The sequence below is a fragment of the Sander lucioperca genome, chromosome 15 (assembly GCF_008315115.2).
Source record: "Sander lucioperca isolate FBNREF2018 chromosome 15, SLUC_FBN_1.2, whole genome shotgun sequence".
NCBI lineage: Eukaryota > Metazoa > Chordata > Actinopteri > Perciformes > Percidae > Sander > Sander lucioperca.
Genome location: NC_050187.1, coordinates 28,648,949 through 28,672,615, shown reverse-complemented (window position 1 = coordinate 28,672,615; position 23,667 = coordinate 28,648,949). Strand labels below are relative to the sequence as shown.

Here is a 23,667-nt window from a genome sequence, read left to right as displayed (position 1 = left end):
AGATCAAACGCAGAGTTACAGGCCCTACAGTGAGATTGTGTGAGTTACTGTCAAACAAAACAACAGAACTTTACAATAAACCATGATGTGCTACATTCATGAAAATCTGCATTTCTACATACATTTGTAGGGACTATGGTGATACAAAATCCAGGAAATAATTAAGTTAATCCTAAGGATTCACTGTACCACGTGTATGTTTAACATTAAAACGTGATTTGTAAAATCATGCCAACAATTATTAGCCATTTTAATAGCTTAGTATTGTATGCAAAAAAAGGTATAAAGGCTTTAGGCCGCCCTACACGTTATTGTAGACCCAGTTAAATATGCAACTTCATTTTATACAACATATGTAGTAGGGGGTCCCTGCTCCGTCTCTCTCTCAGTTAAGGGGTCCTTGGCTTAAAAAATGTTGAAGACCCCTGCATTAGGTGTATCTCAACTACAGATCTTATAGTAGCCCAAAATACACAACAGTTGGGATAGCATTAAACAACACTACATTGTGGTTAAACTGTACTGCTTAATCCTAATTCTCCTCAATCAAGATTCCATTAAAGACTTCTGTGTAAATCATCAGTCTCCCAAACTTTGTTCACATATCCAGAGTCGAGCTGCTCACAATCTTTTCTAAAACATAGTCAATCAATGAAAACAGTCTGAAATCACAACAATGTTGACAGGTTTGAGTCAGAATGTCCACTCACATGTGTCCCTGTGGTACAGTCAGGTTGAGGTTGCTGAGGACTTTCAGCTTGCCGTACGACCGGCACACATCTCGGCACTGGATTGCGATATCCTCCTGGCCAGCAGGCAGAGAAGCTTCCAAATCAGCCTTCATATTTCCCTCCTTCTGTTGGATGAGAGGACAACACTTTGTTAAACAGCAATAGTCATGACTGTGTGTCAGACTTTGACCAAATAAAACTAAACAAAAAATAATAAAAGAGCGCACAAGGCTGATGAGAGAATTCCCTCTCTATCATATCATAGCACAGGACTACAATAATAACTCATGAGATGGTGCACTTGTCCTCACTCAAAGTGTCACACTCAATTGAGCTGCTTTTCAGACCTGAATCTGGGCTGTAGATGCATCTTTTGCAGGTCTGGAATGCAGAAATATCAATTATTAGAAGGGAATGAAGTTATTTCCCTGTTTGTTTTTCACTAATGCCACCTTTTTGCATCCGCTTTTCCCAGATGTTATATCTCACGCACACGCACACACACACACACACACAATGGAATGGCCTGCCATACATTTGAAATTAACTTTGAAAATGTACAAATCCTCGATTAAACAATCTCTCAGACAATAATGTAAACAACTATAACAAGAGGTTGCTGTGATCATCCCCAAAACCCTTTAAGCAGTATAACACTTTGTCAGATAGATGGTGAGAACACATCAGCAAACACTTCAAGAACAGTGAGGAAACTTGCTTGGCACTGCAAATTCTGATGAAAATCTTTCTGAGAAACAATAAATTGAACTACAATTCAACAACATTTGCCTCCTGACTAAGTTTTACTCCTGTGCAGAAGTTTGTAGCCCCCTCAGTCTGAGTCATGGTGGTTTAAAAAGGCATTACTGCCAAGTAGCTGAAAGAAAATGGAAACCAATCTTTACAAGTAAGCCAGTCACCAAATCACTGAGGGAGGAAACCAGATTAGGGAAGAGAAACCAGTTTCCCCTTTAACCCAAAAGTCCAAGATGAATCTCAATTCTGGCACAACAACATACTGAAACAATTCTCTCTTACTCTGATATTCCTAGTGGTCTCTTTGCATCTTGTCAAGCTTCAGCAGACAAAGTATTTGGGTCGTAAAACAATCCTTTGCCCAGTAATCTCTAATAACAGCCTTCTTTCACGGGTTTCCCCCAGCCTCCAACTAACTCCCTCCTTTAATCCAGCATCTCTCATTTTCCAGTGAGGAGATTAGGGGGCTTGCATTGCATAACTGACGCATTTGGTTGGCCTCACCTTTGGCACTATAGCCTACATCTGCAAAATATACAAATAGTCAGATCGCATGCTTCTTCTGTAAGAAATGATGAATTAGCATGTGGCTGCTGGAGGTTGTGATCATTTTTAGATGACAATCTGATTTCAAACCTAGTTAAGATCCATTTCTGAGATAAAGCTTGTAAGTTAAGTAAGATAAAGTCAACTACACCGACAGTAAATGTCAACTTAATGGAAGATAAAGCAGCAATCTAAGCAAACACTCACCCTGAGAGAAAATGCTGGCAAAAATGGGGAGAAGTGGAAAGGATGAAGAACAGCTGATGAGTGAGTCTACAGCCTGAAGACGACTAAACAAAAACATTACAGCCCGGTAAATGCTAAACTGGAACAACAGGTTCAGTTCAGCTCTCTCAGTCCAGGAGGTGAAGAACACACACACACACACACACACACACACACATACACACACACACACATACACACACACACGCACACACACACACACGCACGCACGCACACACACACACACACACACACACACACACACACACACACACACACTCCACAGTCTGTTACAGGTGACTTTACCATTACCACAAAGCCATTTTGCACAAAAACATTAAATAGGCTATTTGATGGTTACGGACTCACAAGTTGTCAGGTGCACGTGATCTTCACAATTTCCTTTGATAGAATGAATACTTTGGGATTTATTGGCTGTAATTCTAAATTAACGCAGATAAACACGTCATTTTGGGCTCTGGCAACTGGTGATATTGACATTTTAAGTGCTTGATAATCTAATCCAAAATTGTGAGGGAATCAATACCATAAAGAGTGCAGTCCCACTCTTCCTATTGATGAACAGGCCCTTAATAACAGAAAACACACACACACACACACACACACACACACACACACACACACACACACACACACACACACTGGGCCTCTCTCTTGGTGAACACTTTCCTCTGATAATGGCCTCAGCACAACAAAGCCTCTTTTTTCATGCATGCTCAGTTCTGCTCTGTTGATCAGGAAAAAAATCCTACCTTTCCTGCCAAGTTGTTGTCAGCGACAGCTTGCGTCGCCGCCAAGTGGAAGAAACCCGGTTTGACAGGCGCGCTCAAACCTCTCCGGATTCAGCAGCAAACAAGGCGAGTGAGACCCAAACTGTTAATGCATGGCCACTGTCCGACTAATTATAATTATACATGCCCCCCGGAAGCCTACATGCACCGACCGAGCAACCAGCTGCTGCACTTTCACTTCTCCCTTTGACATCACATCAGCGCGTCACACATGCGCTGCAGCAGCAGTGCGGCGACTGCTCTCCCTCTCTCTTTATTGCTTACACGATAAAGCTCATTCTCCCTTCCTCTACACTAATAACCTTGCTGAATATTGTGCCAAAACCAATGAACAGACATCGTTCCGGCTACTGCGGCGGTGTGCATCCTGAAGGGGTTCTCTCCATCTTGCTGCAGCAGCGTGTCAGGGACTGCCTGGATAGGCCCGATGTCAAGGGACGGTCTCAGTCCTGAACGTTTTCACAAAGAGAGCATTCTGTATTATCAAAACGCATCTTACCCGTTCCTCCATCTCGGTGCAGACTGCAGGTCCGGCCGGTGCAGCATCACGACCGGCAGCCTGCGCGGCCATGGCAGCAGGGAGGATGGCGGACCGGACAGGAGGCTGGGTCTCTGCGAGGAGAGGCAGCGAGAGAAGGAGGGAGAGAGAGGGATGGATGCGCTGTGGGACTTTTTATACTGAAGTCGTATAATCTGTTCTCTCTGTTTTAAACACTGACTGTCAAGAGCAATACTGGCTTAGAAAATACTGGATTTGGAAGTATTTTCTGATCTGTTCACGATCTTTTTTTTTTACATTTACTGTATGCGCCATAGTGTATGCACAGCTGACCACATGCACTAACCTGCTATAGGGGCTGATGATGCTCCACTGTAAAAAAAAATATCATTGATATTAAATGTAATATGCAGTGACGAGGTTATAAGCATCCTATTTTTCTTTAATTCAAATAATTAATTTATCAAATTTGTGTAATTTTTTTATGTTTTGTGAAGTAATCTGCCTTTGTCCGTTTCATTCTGACTTTTTATTAGAGAAATATATTATAATATAAGAAAACAAATCAAGGAAGTGAAATCCGGAAACAAATGAAATTATCTTAATTTGCTATTATGCTATGCTAAAATAGCACCAAATAATTGATTTGATTGATATTTTTTGTAGTGTAACCAACCTGCTGTGCAGTCATCTCACCTTCAGTATTATGTGTCTGTCGCCAGAGGTCTTGCTGGGTGGCATTTCTCCTTTACTTTCTCAAGATGGGAAGATGTATCAGGCTGGTTCATCTTGAAAGAAGTAAAAATGTCCCAGCCTTCCATCCCAGGCATGTTTGAAATTTCTTTTTTCATCAAGACTCTGCAAAGAAGATTTATGTCTATTTCAGTGGAAAGCATTTTCAAAATATGGTTTGAAATTGTGCTGTAGTTCTGAAAGAAACCACAAGATGGAAGCACAAAAACAAGAGACTTTCTTAAGTCTTAAAAAGGTAAGAAACCTCAAGAGAGAAAATACAAAGAGGACCCCGCAATCCCCCCTCTTTGGACGACTGGGGGTGTGATAGGAAACACTTTTATAGTAAAATTTAAAAAAAAACAACAACACTGCTTTAAAATGCTGAAGTGTAGGAATACAAATAGCCAAAGTCTTTTTATGTGTTTTTGGAAATAATCAGGACAAACAGGCATCCGTGGTGTCTCCTGCTGTAATTGTGGTGGAATTTCCGGAAACACTATGTTGTGGTATGATGAGACTAAGGGAAAGCTCATACAACATCAAGTCATTCATAGGTCACAGGTCAGGGGACGAGAATATTCGGCCAGTCTCTAATAACCAAACCTGTTCTTGTATAATTACGTTTGTCTCTCTACAGATTCAGGGAATCTAGGCAGCTGCATGATAAGGGAATGTTTTGCCTCAGGACTGTCTCCTTTTGGAGGTAGGTGGGCCTGCCACACTTCAGCATACTTCCCAGAGAGAGAGAAAGGCTGAACTAGGCTTCAGCATCTGTGTTTAGACGCCTGCAATATCTTTGTTTACCTTAGAGATTCAGCTGAACGTAACTGAAATACACCTTCAGGAAGGCAGGAACTTCAGAGAGTTGGGACGACACTGCACAATACCACATCGTGGTTAAACTGTACTGTTGTCTCCTCAATTGAGTGTTCATTAAATGCTTCTGTGTAAGTCATACTGTAAGTCTCCCGAACCTTCTTCACGTATGTGAAATGAGTTGTGCTGCTCCTGAGTTTTTCCTTAACAGTAATGAAGTCAAAGAGAAGTAGGATATAGTTGGGATGTTTATCATTTGGGAACATTTGTGTGATAGAACATGACTGTTCACTGTTTTTTTAACTGCTTTGGAGTCATTGTATACTGTGCTGCACATCTGTGTTCTTGTCATCTTTTTGATGAAGAAAAAGGTTCTCACTGCTGGTGAAAAAGGTTTTTAAATCTCTAAGAGTTATTTTCACTTTATGAGGTTTTTTAACATTAATATGATTTCCCCCAGCCTGTCTATGGTCCCCCAGTGGCTAGAAATGGCGATAGGTGTAAACCGAGCCCTGGGTATCCTGCTCTGCCTTTGAGAAAATGAAAGCTCAGATGGGCCGATCTGGAATCTTCTCCTTATGATGTCATAAGGAGCAAGGTTACCTCCCCTTTCTCTGCTTTGATCGCATAGCGAATTTGGCCCACCGAAGAGAGAGAGACATCATGGCTTTCAAACGAGCAAAGTGGCAGTTGGTCAAGGCCACACCTCCACCCTCCACCTTGCCCCCCCTCTCTCCTCCTCAATAGCTACAGACACAGAAATGGCACATCCTAAGGAAAGCTCATTGTGGGACTGGCTCTAGTGGCTGTAATTCTGCACCAAGGCTGAATTTCGGGGAAGAGACTTCAGATACAGTATTAGGGGACCACTAAGGCCTATATAAAAGCATCCAAAGAGCACCATGTCATGGGACCTTTAAGCTCTTCATTGATTTAGTTTTTTTATTGCTTGTTTTCTTCATGTGAAGTGTCTGTGGGTTATGTGAAAGGGGATTTAAATCCAATGCTTTATTATAAAGACAATTCTGGGTGGGGTTTATTTGAGAACCTGATAGGTGGTATAAATAAAAGTAAAATCTTATGGAGGTCTCTGCCTTTAAGCAAGACCCAAAACTCCCACCTGCTCCAAAGCGCTGCTCCAGACTGTTTTGGTGCTCAAATTTGCACATTTAAACATTCATTTTTTAGCTGTTTGAGTATAAAGCATGATACTACTGCTGCCATGAGGTGCGCTTTATCCACTGTGCTACCGTACATTTGCACATGCTACAAATGTACGTTTTCCTGCTTCAAAGCACTTTGGGTAAAGAAAAAAAAACAACCTCACATGACAATGATGTCAAACTTTAAGAGATAAATAAGATAGAATTTTCTAATGGGACTGTGTAATGCAATTTAAAGTATTAGGCTAAATCCCTGATATAAACTGCTTTTAATTGACTGATGCATCAACTACAGTAGCATAAGTATGGAAAAGGACTTTGACATGTTGTTTCGGGTTGTAATGCCTTTACATGTCCACAGAGAGGCAGAATGAACCAAGAGAAAGACAAACACAATCAGAGAGAGTGGGAAATGTTTGCATGCACAGGAATGGACAGAGAGGGGGGTGGAGACAATGTAAATGTCCACTTTATTCAATGAAAAGCAATTAATGTTCCAGGCTTACAGCTGAGCATATACTGGTCTATTTATAGCTATATGTAGCCTCAGAGGAGAGGTTGAATCAATCAGAAGTATTGAGTGTGACTTTATTGCACTTTGGCCAATTAGGCCAGAGCACGAGCACCACCGTGTTGCATTTTAATGAATACAGGGCACGCGAGTGCAACTGTCTAGCGCTCATACACTAACAACTTATTGTACAATTTAATTCAATTTTATTTATAGTATCAAATCATAACAGGAGTTACTTCGAGACACTTTACAGATAGAGTAGGTCTAGACCACACTCTAGACCTAGAGTTGTTCGAAACCAGAAATAAAAAACCTAATAGAGTCCAAAGAGCGCATTGCCTAATTGGGTGAAGGGTTGAGTAAAATCGGTGTGATTAGCCTTCTCCCAACAGACGGGGATTAAGCTTTTAGTCCGTAATTATTATAAAGCATACGTCAGCAGATATCCACCCATTTCCGAGAGACAGTGGAGCGGAGGGATGTCCTGCTAGGTGACTGTGCTCTCTGTGAGACCCAGGAATAGGAGCAGGAACAGGAATATCCTCCTGAGTCAGTGCCACGACGCTGACACACCACAGGCAGGCTGCCTCTGCTCCCATAATAAGCATCCTATGCTATTCTGCTCAAGATGGCGGTGCAGGCAGCTGAAAAGGACGGGATAGTGAGTATTTTGGGGCTTTAAGGGCACCGGGGAGGGATGTGTGGGCATTTATTTTCTGTGCATAACGCTGTACTGCGATGTAATGCCGATTATCCGGGGCTTATTGTAAATGCGGAGCGCCGTGCGCAGATTATTCACAGCGCAAGGCGACTCCTCTTTCGTCTGTGGCCGGGGAGGACATCCAATATGTTCGCGGTGAAATGTAGGCTATTGGCGGTGTGTGCTCACCTTGGACGCTCAACCGGTGCTCATTTGGGCTACCGCAGTGTGAAATGGGTTCAATTTGCAGTTTTATGATGCTAATTTTTAAATCTCAAATGGCACACGGCAGGATCCCCGATACCAACGTGACAGGTCTGCTGCTGCCAACTCGTCATTGTTGGGAAAAGCCGCATGCAAGGCCACACTGGGTGTATTTAGCATCAAACAGGCCTGCAGCCTCATGCTGGGTGTTTAACCTGAGCCAGGCCCGTTTATATCCTACCTGATAGACGAGAATACATGACCGTTTTACATCTTGTGTCATTTGTCACTGTTGTTGAAGAACGTGGAAAATGACTATCTGAACGACTCGCTGGAGAACCCCGCCGGCCTCATCTCACCTGACAAGGAGGATTTATCTCATCTGCTGGTATGAAAGATGCATTAACGGTCTCCTGTGTGTCATTGTTTGATGTTTGCTCCGGGCTGCGCTTAATAAAATTCTATTTGCTTTGCATAGACTGTGCCATTCAGCGGGCGAATCCGTGGGGGCATGCGGCCGGGGAAGAAGATTATAGTGATGGGCATTGTCGAATTGGAGCCAGACAGGTAAGATAACACTTAAAAATGCATGCACATCTTAGCTGGAGCCTAGCTTTATCTCACCACGTCATCCAGAGTGATTTTTAGAGATAGGCTTTTTGTTCTTAAGCCAGTCATACTTGCAGAGCCACTCCAGGACACACTGCGTGTGGGCAGCCAGAGAGAATGATGGCTTCTTAAGTATGCAGAGACAGGGCGTTCCCCAACCAGCAGGGAGAAAACAGGGGGGAAATGGGTAAAAGACCAAGTGAGGCAGACTTGTTTGGGTGTGTTCTTACCCTGCATGGAAACTTGGAAGAAGCCTCCCCATGACCTCATCATGTTCAGAGGCTGCTGTCCCTGTGGGCACAGTTTTTATGGCAAAGTTCATGTGAATGTCCTGGCTGACAGAGTTGCTCCAAAAACAGATGTCCTTTGTTGTATCTCAGCAAGTTTGTTACTGTAATCATGTCTACACACTCACACAAAGAAGGTTGTGTGTAAACAGCACAGCTGCAGGGAAGGGAGGGAGGGAGGGGGGTAAACCAAAACTAGCAGCAGGGATTATACATAATTAACACACAATAGTTTTTCCCCTCACACAGCAGCAGCAGAATTATGCATTTGACTTATCCCAGATTATTCATATGCTGCCTGTCTGACTCCCCTGCTTCCCTTCCTCCCTCAGCTTTGACGTGAGCTTAACCTGCGGCCGTGACTCGGAGAAGGAGGAGACTCTGCATGACGTGGCCCTGAAACTCACCGCACGCTTCGCTGACCGCCAGTTCCTGCGCTGCGCCTGCATCTCTGGGAAGTGGACACAGGAGGAAGTGTCCACCGACTACTTTCCCTTCATCCCCGATCAGCCTTTTAGGGTAAAGATCCTTTTAGTATTCATGTTAAATTCACATGCCAGATGGTTCTGGTGCTCCCTGTTTGCAAGTAAGCTCAGGTTGTTGGCTCTTGTTGTACACGTTTCTATGAAGATTGTGCGATGCTCTCTTTGCCTCCAGCGTCCTTCTCCTTTGATCTTATTCACATCTGTTCTTCATTATCATAGTTACAGTTAAGGTAATTTTTTTTCTTTTTCCTTTGGACCATTATTTTTATAATTGTATTGTTGTGATTTGGCTCCACAGACTTACAACAAAAGTCCATAAAGCTTAAGTGGACAGCCAATCAGACAAGATGTCAATAAACCCCCAGTGAAACCATATTATCTTAACCAGATTCACATTGGATAAAATAAGTTTAAATGGGGAAAACCACCCTGAAGTACTTTAGGCTGCGTTCACATACGATCAGCTGGTCGCCAGGCGGTCTGGGGAAAACGCAAGTCTTCCCATTCATTTTGAATGGAGGTAGTGTGTTTAGCCTGTGGAGGTGGGGGCCTCAGGGGGGGAGCAGAAAAAAAACAGAGCAACCTGTGGCGAAAAGTTGAGACAGATTCAACTTTTGGAGAAACGCAACCTGACGTCATGCTGCGGTGGCCAATCATGTAAGCAGCGATCAGACTTAACAGTCCATTTTGAGGCGGTGTGAAAGTCCTGTACAATAAACAGGAGACGTCTCTGTCGCTGCCACAAGAAAGTTTTAAAACACTATGAAGGTAAAAAACGAAACGCAGTTTGTGTAACAGCTGACTGTTTCCTGCAACAAGCTACAACACAGTCTCTCCTTTTTTCTTTCTCCATGAAATGAAGCTGCCTTCATGTACGGTCGGAAATGCAGACATCTATAAAAGATCTGACAGTAAACAATTATTGTGACACTCCCATTGCCAGTGACACTCCCATTGCCACAAAATTCTGTGGCAAATCGCTGGACCGCCTGATCTAGTGTGAATGAATGCTTGAGTATGCTTGAATGCTCATACAATATGTTGTCCAACCACGTCAGAAGGCCAAGTGTTTTCATAGCTGTTTCGGGGCCAATTGTGATAGATTTAAGCAGTGCAAACAAGGCGGTCAACATAAGGTGCCAAGACAAAACAAGTGCAAAACAGTGTAAAGAGTCAGTGCAAGAATGTAAACAAAGCAGGTTGAGTCGTGATAATCATTCAAATTTGGATAGCACGCAGACTTCTTGGAAGTCTTTCCTCGAAGTCGATCATAGCGGTGCACTTGTGTGCGCATGCAAAAAGGGACGGTAGTGGTTTTGTGAAGAAGAAAAAAAGAGAGAGCTTGAAAGAGAAGTTGAAACCTGGCTTGCTTTCGAAACGTCCGGGCACCTGCCGCCAATCTCTGTGAAGTAGATTCTCAGATTGTTGGTTTTCAGATGATGTTACACAATACAATTTATGATACTTAAGATGCTTTTTTTTTTTTCTTCCAAGTAAGAATGCTCAAACGTATACAATTCAGCATACAACAGTTTTTTGAGAGACCAATTTAGTATTTCCTTTTCTTGTTGGTTGTTGTGTGATGTGTTTTTGGTTGGAATATTTCTTTTAAAATCCTGTCGTGAGCATTACAAGCAATCCACTGTAAGAGAGATAATCGCATCTTGCAGTTGCCTTGCAGTAAAGAAATAAGAGACAAACAGGAAATGTTTTCCATGCTATGTAGATACAGTATCTATCTACTGTAAATACAGGCTGTATCCGGTGTGGTGGTGTCTACTGCAAAAGGGGGGGCAGCATCAGCTGTTTGTGTGTTGGATGATGTTGGGGGGGTTGAGCAGCAACCAGCAGCACATGTGCATGATGAGTAATTCCCATAAGACCTGAGGACTTGTCCGCTCTAATAATTCTGAATATACACAGGAATAACCCATCTGGTGCTCGCCTAAAAATATATGATGACGTGTGAACTTACCATCTTTTTACAAGATAATTCTACTGGAGGACAGAAGGTTCAGTCCTACATTTCTTTCAAAGACAAAACAACGACGTTGATCCCCTGCCTGGTTATGTAAAGTCAGCTCTCTGACAAAGTATCTTTTGTTTGTGGTCGGAGAGTGACCAAGCAGGTCAGCACAGTCATGACTCTGTCAACAGCTGGAGGCTGGAGATTAAGGCTGTCATACAGATGTCAGAGGCATGTGGACAGACACATGATGTGAGGTTGCAGAGGAGGACGACTGGTTTCTGTTACTTAGTTCATCGGAACAATCTGCCTCGGGAAGTCCGATCACTCTGGCAAAGTTAGTTTTCTTTGGTCCAAACCGTACGGAGGTTTGTTGAGGTTCAGCTGCAAGCAAAGCCGGTACCTGTAAGCAAAAGTGGCAAGGACTCACTTTTAGCTTATTAGTTAGACAGCGTTTTGATGGTTTGGTACAAGTTAAAACACATTACAAAAACAGCGGATATTAAGCATCAGTCCAGGTTGTGATTTGCTCTTGTTAAACATTTTGGACTCTACAAGCAGGATTACCAGATGGCTGGTGAACACCCTTTACATTAAACCCATAAAAATATGTGTTCAGTAAATGCTTCAGTATTTAGTGAAAGCTGCACTTTTTAAAGGCATACTATGTAACTTTCCCTCTTCGGTCCCCCAACAGGTTGTCTCATTGGAACTACAGCTTGCGTGGCTGTATGAGACAACCTGTATGGGAACCGAAGAGGGAAAAGTTGCATAGTATGCCTTTTTAAAACAGTTTTATATTGGCAAAGGGGAAAAAAAACAACCCTGACATGTTGTGCAATGTGAAAGTTATAACTCAGTTCTACACAGACAATGATCTTTTAACCGTAGCAGAGAGCTGTTGAAAACACCTCATCGACTTATTGTTGCAGCTCTAGTGCTAAGCTAACATGTCCTGGCTGTAGCTATATCATATTTACGGTACATTACTCCTCTCACTCTCCACCAGAAAGCAAATGAGCCAATTTCCCAAAGTTGTCAAACTATTCCTTCCGTATTCATCTGCCTTTATTGCAGTTTGATGCTCCAGTGCTATTGTCATTGCTTCTTTATGGATTGATTATAATTTGTAAATGACTTTGCTTAAAGTGGCCATATTATGCTCCATTTTCAGGTTCATAATTGTAATTTGAGATTGTATCAGAATAGGTTTACATGGTTTAATTTTCAAAAAACACCATATTTTTGTTGTACTGCACATTGCTGCAGCTCCTCTTTTCACCCTGTGTCAGGTCTGTTTTAGCTACAGAGTGAGACCGCTCAACTTCTGTAACATCTTTGTCAGTCGCACATGCGCAGTAGCTAGGTAAGGATTACATGAGCTAGCTAGCTGTTTCTCTAACTTCGGCCTGTACAAGGCAGGATTAGCTGGGAGACTTCTTCTAAATGAGGGCAAACTTCCAACTTTGTGTGGAATACATGCAGAACAGGGACATGTAAGTAGTTCTATACAATTTTATTTTGTAGATTAGGGTGAATTTGTGTGTTGTAGCAGTGTTTTGCCACTGAGAACGAGCTAGCATGCTAACGGTTAGCCCCCTAGGCCCCTCGTCTCAGCTAGTTGCGTAGAAAGCCCTGCAGATTTTGAACAGCTCACCCAGAGACTGAAGGCAGGACACATTCAGAAACCGTATCTCACTCTAAACAGCATGGATGTTTTTTTTTTTTTTTTTCAAAGTTTGTATGCGTGTGGAAGCACCAGAGACACAAAATAACACCCCAAATCCCAGAAAAAGTGATTTTTTTTATTTTTTTATTTTTTTATTTATTTTTTTCATAATATGGGCACTTTAATCTTAACTCTTTCCCTCCTTTTTTCCTGTCTCTCCCTTCATGTTTTTGTTTTTGTTTTTCTTCCCTCCCTGCAGATTGAGATCCACTGCGAGCACCAGAGGTTCCGGATATTTGTGGACGGACACCAGCTCTTTGACTTTTATCACAAAGTAAAATCTTTGTCCTCTATCGACACAGTACGGATACAAGGAGATCTACACATCACCAAGCTCGGTTAACATCCCACTCCTCCTGCTCTGCAAGTCGTGTGTGTGTGAAGCAAAGACTTTACCACAGATGACCACACACACATGTGCGCCTGTTACGTCATCATCCATAACCCATCATGCAACACTGAAGCAGCATAACAACTGGGGGGAAAAAAGCTCCGGCGGTGACAAGTTAGAGTCCTTCTGCTACATTTTCATTCACTTCTTTCCATTCCTTTCTGTTGAACCAGGATCTGATGATGCTTTGAGGGTGAATGTGTTTTTCTCTTTGTAGCCACAGTTTTGTCACATCAGGGAACTCGTGGCTTATTAATAGCGCATTTTTTTTCATGTTGAGTCTTTTTAGGGATGCTAACGTAGAGGCAGGTGTGAAGTGCTTTCAAGGATGGAAAAAAATAACTTGGTTGTTATAGAAACCGGTTACTCAGGAACAATATCTGGTTCTGAGCAGCAAATGTGCAAGCAAACTGTTGCTTATGGATGAAAATTTGGGGACTGATTTTGAACGTTTTAATTCTGCAACTCGTGGGCTTATAAAAACATTCCAAAATCTTTTGGATAAACTGGAAAATGCATCTTGATCAAGCTAAAAAGAGACACTGGTCATATATTACCAGGATTTTAACCCAACCCATGTGACAAATATGCTGTAAAATCCTCCAGTATCTGACCTGAGCAGTGTTAAGCGATTCAATCTAAACCTTGACTTATTCCCACAAGGGCTAAAACATGATTTTCATATCAGATAAAAACAGTTGTAAAGCGTAATGTTGCAGGTTGTTGACGCTTTTTAGAATTGATTTTACTCAGCTGTAGTTATTGTTGCAGTTATCTTCGAAAACTCAATCTTCGGATCACAATAGAGCGCAGTATTACACCCTGTTTTCTCTGCGCTGATGCATCTCCATCTCCGTAGCCACTCCTCTGCCCCCGCCCACCCCCTTTGGCTTATCCCAGTTGTCACGGTAACACACTGCAGTCTCACCGACCTAAATCCCCCAAAATGAGGATTATATCATAACAAGATATAGCAGGGAGTGTCCCGTACTGTACACTGCGCGTGTTGGTAGTTTTAGCGATCACTGCAGCCATTCTCCTGTATATAGAAAGTCCAGTGTGCTGAGCAGGAAGTAGAGTTATGACTGTTTACTCTGGTGGGCAAGGAGAGAGGAGAAATTACATTTTAAATGGGTTTGAAATTTGGACTCTGCTCTCTGCTGTCACACTCACAGAACACACGTGTTCAATGCAAACCTCATCTGAATGGTACACTAAACCAATATGCAACTAATTCTCATAAAACACTCTCAGTACATATTCAGAAGAAACTGTGCTGTCAAAGTGTGCTGGTGTTAAAACTAAACTCAAACTAAAACCTTCAGTCACATTTACTGTAACAGCTGTTTTTTTTTTTTTGGTTTTTTTTTTGGAAGCAGGATCAGAGCCTGGTGGTATTTTGAATGTATAGTATTCATGTTCCTATAGTAGCATAGAAGATATGGTGATGCACAAAATTATTACTTACTGTCAGTTTTTTGGTGGTATGGCTGGTGCTGTTTATAGTCCATTTTCAGTCCTACAGTATGTCTCGTGTTTCCTGAATCATTCCACTTCATTGTTTTGTCCACACTGAGACAGACGTTATAAAGCACTTACAGCCTTGTGTAATGCAGCCAGCAGGTTTTTACAAGTCTAACAGACACTGTAATGTCCTACATGGTTTTGTCTCTATAACCATTCCACTTTTTCTTCACTGAGGCAGAAAGGAAGTTAAAACTACACAGTAATAGTACAAACGTATCTGCAAAGCAAAACTCACAGTATTAAGAGTATTACAGTAAGTATATAGGTCTAACGGTGCTCTGTTTACACCTCATCCACTATCAGCATTCACTATGATCTGTAAAGTTTTACACATACAGTAGAATTAGGTAAGAATTTCACTGCGTAGATTTCTGGGTCCCACTTTCCAATAAAGGGTTTATAAGATGTAACTTATGGCTTTATTATTAATTTATTAATTAAACTATAGCTTTTTTTAGTTAGTCAGTTATAAGCGATTGATAACAACAGCTTTTGGGTTTCCAGGTTGTGAAAAATTCCTTCTTTTGGGTTTCTGTTGTATTTGGTAATATTCCAGTTAGTAAACCATCTAATTAACATCAGATCTGCAGTTATAAAAGTTGATGAATCATTGATACGGGTTCCTGGCGTTCTCATTTTATATTAATGCATTAAATCTTGTCAATGTGACCTGCATGAAAAAGCTAAAAAAGACGAAGCGAGCGTCATTCTGCAGGAGAATCAGCCAAAAGGATATTTTAACCTGTCAACCCAAACTTTGTTCCTATTAATGACTTATAAGTATATGATCCGTTAAACATTAGTTGTATATTTATTAACTATAAATAAAGGCATTATTTAAACCCTTTCATAATCCCCTAAAGGGTGACTTATTAGAAAGTTAGAAAGAGCTTGGACCAGGTTGGAAAAGCTTAGTGTGACAGATGTTGTACTTCATATCAAACAGAAAAATTAATGCATGCTTTTAATGCTGCGTCACGGTTCGTATCCACTTTTTGAGCAGCTCGACACAGTGAAGAAGCAAAACGTAGTACACTGTTTCTTAAGGATGCACAGAAGTACCATTTAAGATTTTGACATTTGTACACTTCAGATCTGATCTAAACAAGCTATTTTCTTTCATCACCTTTTGCTGCTGTGAATTTGGAGTAAGCCATGACATCTGTGCGCAACAGTTGCACTGACTTCCCTGCAGGGCACTCCACCTTTGCCCGCACTAACGATGCTTCCTTTTTAGATTTCTGAGCAAACTTTAAGGAATCCTCTTTGTTTGACATCTTGTTACTGTCTGTGCACAGTGCGCTGCAGCTGTGTGCAGCGTTCATCAAAAATACAAAGAGGCTTTTCTTACATGCACTGAGTATTTATTAGCTCCTTTCATGTAGTAATAAACTGCTCAAAGACCGGCTGCTCTGGAGCAGAACTTGTTTTCTCGTGGTTGGTCAGACAGGGTCCTCCTCAGCTGCTCCTTTTCGCTTGGCAAGCGATGTTTGTTTTCAGACACAAATAGGAATTAAATGCAGTTTGGTATGAGAGGGCAGTGAGAAGTGCAGTTTGAAAGGAGGCGTGCCAGTGCAATGCATCGTTACTCTAGTATTACAACAGAACAAATGTGTACAAATAATGTGTAATTGTGTTGACCGGGTGTGTTTTTTGGATACGGTTTATTGGGTTCTTTCTATTAACTGGTGACCATCCATTTGTAACGCTACAGTTTCCTGTAATCATGTTAATAATATACACAATGTAAAGAAAATGGCCATAACTCAGCAGTATGGATGTGGAAAAAAAGATGTGTGTGTTAAGGTTAAGTTTTAGCTCCTCAGCTAGGAATTATGGGGGAAGGAGATGAACAATTTAAGACTTCCTGAACTTAAGGGCTCAAACCAGGGAGTGCACAATTTTATACATGTGTGAGTTTGCAGGGAGCTGAGTTAGGAGTGTGTTTTTCTCAACAAAGCACAGATAAACTGCATTAATAGATTGTTGTGGGTTTTCCAGCTGTGCATTAGGTTTTTCTGCAGGTACATGATAAGCTGGCATGGTACTACATACTTATGTGGTACTGTTGCACTCTAAAAAGAAGTGTGTTGGTGTCCACATAAGGGACTCACAACTGCTTAGTATTCCAGTAAAAAAAAAATATTTATTTTCGGTACATGTGCTTAGAAAACCTCAACATATGGGTTTCTTCTTGAAAGATATTGTTAAATACAAGTCCCCTTTCCTGCTATTAATTTAATTGTGCTTCAACCCTTTAAAATTGCAACTGAAAAAGTGAATGTTATTCTCTTCCTGATTGTAATATGATGATAATTACCTAAGTGGAAATACTGTTTTTAATATATGAAATAGACCACCCTTCATACCCTCATGTTAAAAATGGAGGGCGTCTGATGTAAAACAAGTTTGTTTGACCGAAGGTCTGTATGTTACTCTGCTTTTGGACTTTGGATGTACATATTTATAAAGTCTTTGTTTTTACGTGAGGAATACCAAGCCGAGTTACAAGCAGAAAGCCTTTTGTTGCGCATGTAAGCTAGTACCTGGCATTTGTATACAGAACGATTGAGGTATTATAATGCCAGTTTTCATTCCAGTCAAGCATGCTTTTTCTTTCTTTTCTTTTTTTTTCATCTGCTGTGTCAGGTGTGGGCAGATTTTAGCTTTGGCCTGTTTACCTTTTTATAGCCTAGTATTCATGAAGACTCCAGTTTAGTACCTACCAAATTTCAATCTTTGAACACCCCTGACACTAAAGAATCTAAATCAAGCTTTTTTTCCCCCACAGGACTTTTAATAATTAGTGGAATAACACAATGACTTTCTAAAAAGTGCTAAAACCTACATGACATGTGAGAATGACTAAATCATGATGTCCATTTATAAAGTGTCCTGAGTAGAAGTAGGCTGATCTGTTGCTAATGTATCGTGTGGTTGTACAATCATGTTATCATTTCTATTTATTACAGTGTAACCAGCAGGGTTTTGTGTGGTAACGTCATACCTACTGTATTGGTAACGTACTTTATATGAAGGCATCTTGAAAAGTTGAGGTTTTTTTTATAATGATGATAGTAACTAAGGTCAAATATTAAGTATTGTACTTCCCTGTGTGACACAAGGAAGTGTGTGAAACGAGTATTGGAATCAAAGAATTCTTTTCTTTTTACTGCAAAACAAGGTTAACCATCATTTTGACTCGTGTGTTTTCCGGGATGTACCAAACCTGAGGATCACCAAGGTGTTGGCTGTTGTGACTTTCATCTTCTGGAAGTTGGCTGTTTGATCGGCTGTTTTTCAGACGATCAAACAGCTTTCTAGCAGATTGCCACAGAGAGCTGCTCCATATATTTAAAAAAAAACAACAAAAAAAACAGGAGCTCTTCCCTGAAATATCCTGAGATGACCCTGATTTTGTGTTCTCATTGAGACAGTGCACTGGACCAGTATTTAGATGAAGACCGTACATTCTACCGTTCTGTTAGACCCCTCTAGATGTTTTTTCTTTTCCTCATGCTTTTGTAAAAACGGCTACTTTGTAAACCAATAAACTTCTCATCTTGGAAATGTTCTTGGGCTCAGTGTCTCTGTCTGAATATTCACCCAGACAACAAATAAAACCGGTAGCTACATCTTTGTTAAACCAAGGTGTGTGTACTTTTTTACTCAGGGAATTAACTTAATAAATGCATCACTAATTGCAGAGAATTGCTGACGTTGGCTCAAAGAAAGTGGGCGGCTGCTCCCATCATATTTCAGGTATTTACATATTTATAGTTAGTAACTTTAAGCATTTTACTACAAGGAATATTCCTAATTTAAATTATGAGTGATGTAATTATGTATTCAGGTGTTTTATTTGAGGTACACAACACTAGCCTACTGAAAAATTACAGACTTCACAAGAATGACAATGAATTTCACTGCAATAAAAAAAAAACCTGTACTTTATTTATACACATGTAGAGTTCAAACCACACTCAAAACTTCAGTATTAAAAAAAAAAAAAGGCCTATTTTATTTAAAGACAGTCAGGCTCAAACTTTTTTTTTTATTCATTACATTACATTACATTACATTACATTACATGTCATTTAGCTGATGCTTTTATCCAAAGCGACTTACAATTGCTATATATATATATGTCAGAGGTTGCACGCCTCTGGAGCAACTAGGGGTTAAGTGTCTTGCTCAGGGACACATTGGTTGATGTATCGCAGTGGGAATCGAACCCGCGTCTCCCACACCAAAGGCATGTGTCAATTTCAATCTTTGAACACCCCTGACACTAAAGTATCTAAATCAAGCTTTTTTTTCCCCCACAGGACTTTTAATAATTAGTGGAACAACACAATGACTTTCTAAAAAGTGCTAAAACCTACATGACATGTGAGAATGACTAAATCATGATGTCCATTTATGAAGTGTCCTGAGTAGAAGTAGGCTGATCTGTTGCTAATGTTGTTGCTGTTATTCAAATAGATCACGATTAATTTTCTTTTAGGAAGTGGATGAAATTATTTTGGATTTGCTTATGAAGCCTTGGGCTTTTTTCTTTTGAAGGGTCTATTCAATATTTAACCTATAGGGGGCAGTGACGCACCAGCATTTAATTTTTTTTGAGGAGCACAACCAGGAAAAACACACAAATGCCTCTTAATATTTGTATTTATGCTTTTCCCTTTTATATTTCATACATTTTATACATTTAACTTCTGATAATAAAAGCGAATGTCTCTGTATTTTTCCCACTGTCCTTATAATATTAATACCAATGATGTGGATTGTTCAGCAACAATGTCTTGTTACTCTCAATGTAATGTGAGTCACCTTCACCCCATTTCAACATAGTCTACACGTGAATACAGCTATGCCAAGGTACTTCACACTATTATTGTCTTCTATAATAGGCCATGAACTGCTCAAATTGCATGTGAATAAAAGCCAGTCAGTGTTCAATTCCATGAAGTGAACACTGATGGTCTGGTCCTCCATTCACATGTAACCTTTCATACAGAAACCACATTAACATATTATGGGGAACATTCTGAACTGATCCTGATACTGACTACTGATGAATGCAGATTTATGAGAACATTATAATTAAACTTTGCACATTCCATTATCCCCTGACCAAAAACTATACATTATGTTTCCAAAATCTGACGCTAGTGTGTAGACTTTGTGGTGATATTTATATAGGAGGCCATCATGATTGATATGATTTTTATTGATCCTTCTCAATAATCACAATTGAAACGCCTTTATACACAGACAATCTGTCCTATATCTTGCCCCACTGAAAAGGCACTGCACCATTATCAGTCATGAAATAATGACATCGTTGATCCCTGATCTCTTTGGCCCTTGCTGTTGCATTGCTGTTTTTTGGCAGGGGGGCTTGTTGTAGGACAGGGTCTTGCCTCCATCGTCCTTCAATAATGTCTCCATCTGGTCCTTCCTGGTCCACAATGTCTGCCATGTATACATCGCTGCTCTCACTCCGTAGAAAGTTATGCAGAGCACAACAAGCCAGGACAATGTACTCCACTTTGACAGTGTCTTGGATGTTGATGGTGGTTAGCAAGACACGGAAGCGGTTGGCCATGATCCCAAATGCATTTTCCACAACCCTCCGAGCTCGTGACAGCCTGTAGTTGAAGATGCGCTGCTCTACAGTGAGTCTGCGGTTTACATATGGCTTCAGCAGGTAGTCTGTCAACGGAAACGCCTTATCTGCCACAATGCAGTATGGAGACAGCTGGTCAGAGCCTGGAAGTGGTGCAGGGGCAGGGATGTTGGTGGTTCTGTTTACCAGGGCATCTGCTAACGTGCATCCACGAGACCCTCCACCATCAGAAATTCTTCCATTACAGCCGACATCCACATACAGAAACCTGTACGAGCTGTCGACCAGTGCCATGTAGTATATTGATCCAGTCCCTGGTGGGGGGCGAATGTTTACGTGTTTCCCATCCAGAGCACCCAGGCAATTTGGGAAGTCCCACTGAGACATGAATCCACTGGATACCTGCTGCCACTCATGCGCTGTGTCTGGGCACTGAAAACAAGAAACATAACAAAAGTGAATACCAAATGCTGATCTGTTTATCTGGTTAGAAAAACAGTAGCGTCAGACAAACCGACAACATGCATGTTTGCAACAAAAATAGGATACCAACAGCATGCAGATCGTATTGTACAGCTCAATGAGTGATGTTGACACAAGATATATCACGCATACCTTCAGATATTTCTCTCTTAAGACCTGGTAGATGGCGTCACAGGTTTCAGGAACGATTTGCCGAATTGTGGAGACACCCATTCGGAACAGAATTGAAAGACTCTTGAAGCTTTCCCCTGCAAATATAAATGAAAACCTGACTTTGTTAATTATACGGAAGAGCTCCTGTAGGCTACAGGTTCCGAGAAAGGAACCGAAAAACTTAAAGAATAAAACCATTAAAGAGCTTACCTGTTGCGAGGAAGCGCAGTGTGACCGTCAGACGCGCACCGACAGATATACAATCACGGTAATTGGTGTTGCACCGCTGGATAATCGGTCTGACAAGTTCCTCCAACATGTTGAACTGGGCAGGAAAGAGCCGAGGGAAATTTTTGAAATCACCTGGCTCGTCCATATCCAGTTCCCGACACAAATTCGGGAAAGCTCCCTGAGTCTGTCGCTGTGAGATCCAGGAATTCACCCACTTAGTGCGGTTTCTCCTTATTTTTTGCCTGCGACGTCTTTCTTCTGCCAAAAGAAGAAGCCCGAGAGCTGACAACACCAGTATCTTCTTCTTATTACTACTAGCCATCGTATTTCCTTCCGTTCAGCGAGTAATGACAACAACGACCCTGTCAGTACACCATCCGTTCTGCACATGCGCAAAATGTTCGTGCATGCGCGGTTGTACGACGATTTACGACACTGCACGATCTGTTCCACGCTTCCGGTCGACAGTCAAGCTAACGTTAGTTTAGCTAACAGCTAATTCGGCTAACCGCTAGCTGATTGTAGCGGTCTGCCGTTAGCCTCCACAGGCAAGCTAACGTTAGTTTAGCTAACAGCTAATTCGGCTAACTGCTAGCTGAGACAGCATGTAATAACTTTAAAAGACCCTCAAAATAAAACTTGAAAATAAACGTTGACATATATAACAAACACCTAACATATATAACAGCTGTTACGTCAGTTCTACTTTACTTGTGCTCATTTAAAATACAATCACTCAATACTTGTCTTTATTGTTATTACTGTGAAGTCTTAATTTAGCTGTAGCCTGCTTTTCCCATTACGTTTGAGTTAACGTTATTTTATTAGACTGAATCTAGCTGTCAGCTAGCGGTTAGCCGAATTAGCTGTTAGTTAAACTAACGTTAGCTTCCCGGTGGAGGCTAGCCATAGGCTAGCGTGGAACAGATCGTGCAGGTCGTATCCTCGGTAAAACAGTATTATCTTGCGCATGTGCAGAACGGATCGTGTACCGACAATCTCCACAAACCAATGGGTGACGTCACACATGCTCTGTCCATTAATATATACAGTCTATGGTACCTGTCGGTACACGATCCGTTCTGCCTGCACGATCCGTTCTGCACATGCGCAAAATGTTAGCGCATGCGCGGTTGTACGAGAATTTACGACACTGCACGATCTGTTCCACGCTTCCGGTCGACAGCCAAGCTAACGTTAGTTTAGCTAACAGCTAATTCGGCTAACTGCTAGCTGAGACAGCATGTAATAACTTTAAAAGACCCTCAAAATAAAACTTGAAAATAAACGTTGACATATATAACAAACACCTAACATATATAACAGCTGTTACGTCAGTTCTACTTTACTTGTGCTCATTTAAAATACAATCACTCAATACTTGTCTTTATTGTTATTACTGTGAAGTCTTAATTTAGCTGTAGCCTGCTTTTCCCATTACGTTTGAGTTAACGTTATTTTAGACTGAATCTAGCTGTCAGCTAGCGGTTAGCCGAATTAGCTGTTAGCTAAACTAACGTTAGCTTCCCGGTGGAGGCTAGCCATAGGCTAGCGTGGAACAGATCGTGCAGGTCGTATGGATACGTAAAACAGTATTATCTTGCGCATGTGCAGAACGGATCGTGCAGGCAGAACGGATCGTGTACCGACAGTACCGACAGACCCTTCTTGACTAACAACACTCTCTGATGAAAACGACAGCGTGCTCTGTGTGGTCTAGAGAGATGTTCCGTCCGGTTTTCATTTTTTGGGCGACAATACAGATTAGCGCCGCCTGCTGTTATGGAGACGTATTATGTCTCGGCACGTGTAGAACGTAGCCTACGCTCAAGTCGGCGTCGCTTCGGTGTGTGTGTTCCGAGCATAAACCGATATTTCCGAAGAACTTTTTTGACCAACTCAGGGAGATGGGAGCCGAGTGATCAGTCCGACTGCCTTTTCTGCCGACGGTTGGGTTGGTGTGTCAAAAGATAACATACTGAACATAACTAAGTGAGAGTAGCCTAACATAAGCTAATAAAGGTGAGCTGAATCAGAATATGTAAAGGTGTAGAAGAAGTATATACATACATAGCTATATACATAGGCCTATACAAAGTTTAGTTCAATTTCAGCTATTAGCTACGACACTGAAAAGAGACATTGATTTAAGGGTAGCCTATGTGTCGGGATATCATAACATTCTAAAATCAACACTGCAAAGGCGAGGGGAAGGGCTGGTGAGTGGCTACCGCCATGCCTCAGGTAAGAGCCCCATGCTCTCAGCTCAGGCTGAGAGTGAATTGGCTAGCCTTGTTAAAATGTTAGCTGAAAGGGAGTTCCCCCTGGAACGCAGTGATATACGGCGTATTGCGTTCCAGTACACCAAAATTAATGGCATCCCTGGTTTTTCTGCGGAAAAGCAAAAAGCCGATCACTACTGGTTTGAGGGGTTCATGAAAAGGAATCCAAACCTGAGCCTCCGCAAGCCAGA

The 23,667-nt window shown here is 41.5% G+C and overlaps 3 protein-coding genes across 5 annotated transcripts in view; 1 reads left to right on the top strand and 2 right to left on the bottom strand.

The window, feature by feature from the left end:
• Positions 1-3,864, bottom strand: part of abch1 (ATP-binding cassette, sub-family H, member 1) — a 29,894-nt gene extending 26,030 nt beyond the window's left edge. Inside the window, exons 1-2 of one of the 2 annotated variants that reach the window (XM_031316150.2) lie at positions 3,570-3,864; positions 711-856 (exon numbers count right to left, since the gene is read on the bottom strand). In XM_031316150.2, the coding sequence (XP_031172010.1) occupies positions 711-856; positions 3,570-3,641 (218 nt within the window). In that variant the 5' untranslated portion in view covers positions 3,642-3,864. Of the gene's footprint in view, positions 1-710; positions 857-3,031; positions 3,251-3,569 lie in introns of those variants that run through there. The other variant, XM_031316151.2, reaches the window with a different exon arrangement.
• A 3,276-nt stretch (positions 3,865-7,140) lies between these two features.
• LOC116061796 (galectin-related protein) lies at positions 7,141-18,269 on the top strand. Of its 2 annotated transcripts, none has more exons than XM_031316156.2 (5): positions 7,141-7,458; positions 7,997-8,089; positions 8,180-8,268; positions 8,930-9,116; positions 12,977-18,269. In XM_031316156.2, the coding sequence occupies exons 1-5, from the start codon at positions 7,426-7,428 to the stop codon at positions 13,118-13,120; spliced, it is 546 nt and encodes a 181-aa protein (XP_031172016.1). In that variant the 5' UTR covers positions 7,141-7,425; the 3' UTR covers positions 13,121-18,269. The 2 variants fall into 2 exon arrangements, with proteins under 2 accessions (XP_031172016.1, XP_031172017.1); XM_031316157.2 differs by having other exon boundaries at positions 7,143-7,458; positions 8,003-8,089.
• Positions 18,270-19,015: 746 nt separating this feature from the next.
• LOC116061793 (protein ALP1-like) lies at positions 19,016-21,567 on the bottom strand. Its single transcript, XM_031316153.2, has 3 exons — positions 21,174-21,567; positions 20,943-21,058; positions 19,016-20,759 (listed from the first exon to the last, which is right to left on the bottom strand). The coding sequence occupies exons 1-3, from the start codon at positions 21,514-21,516 to the stop codon at positions 19,983-19,985; spliced, it is 1,236 nt and encodes a 411-aa protein (XP_031172013.1). The 5' UTR covers positions 21,517-21,567; the 3' UTR covers positions 19,016-19,982.
• Positions 21,568-23,667: the final 2,100 nt, after the last annotated feature.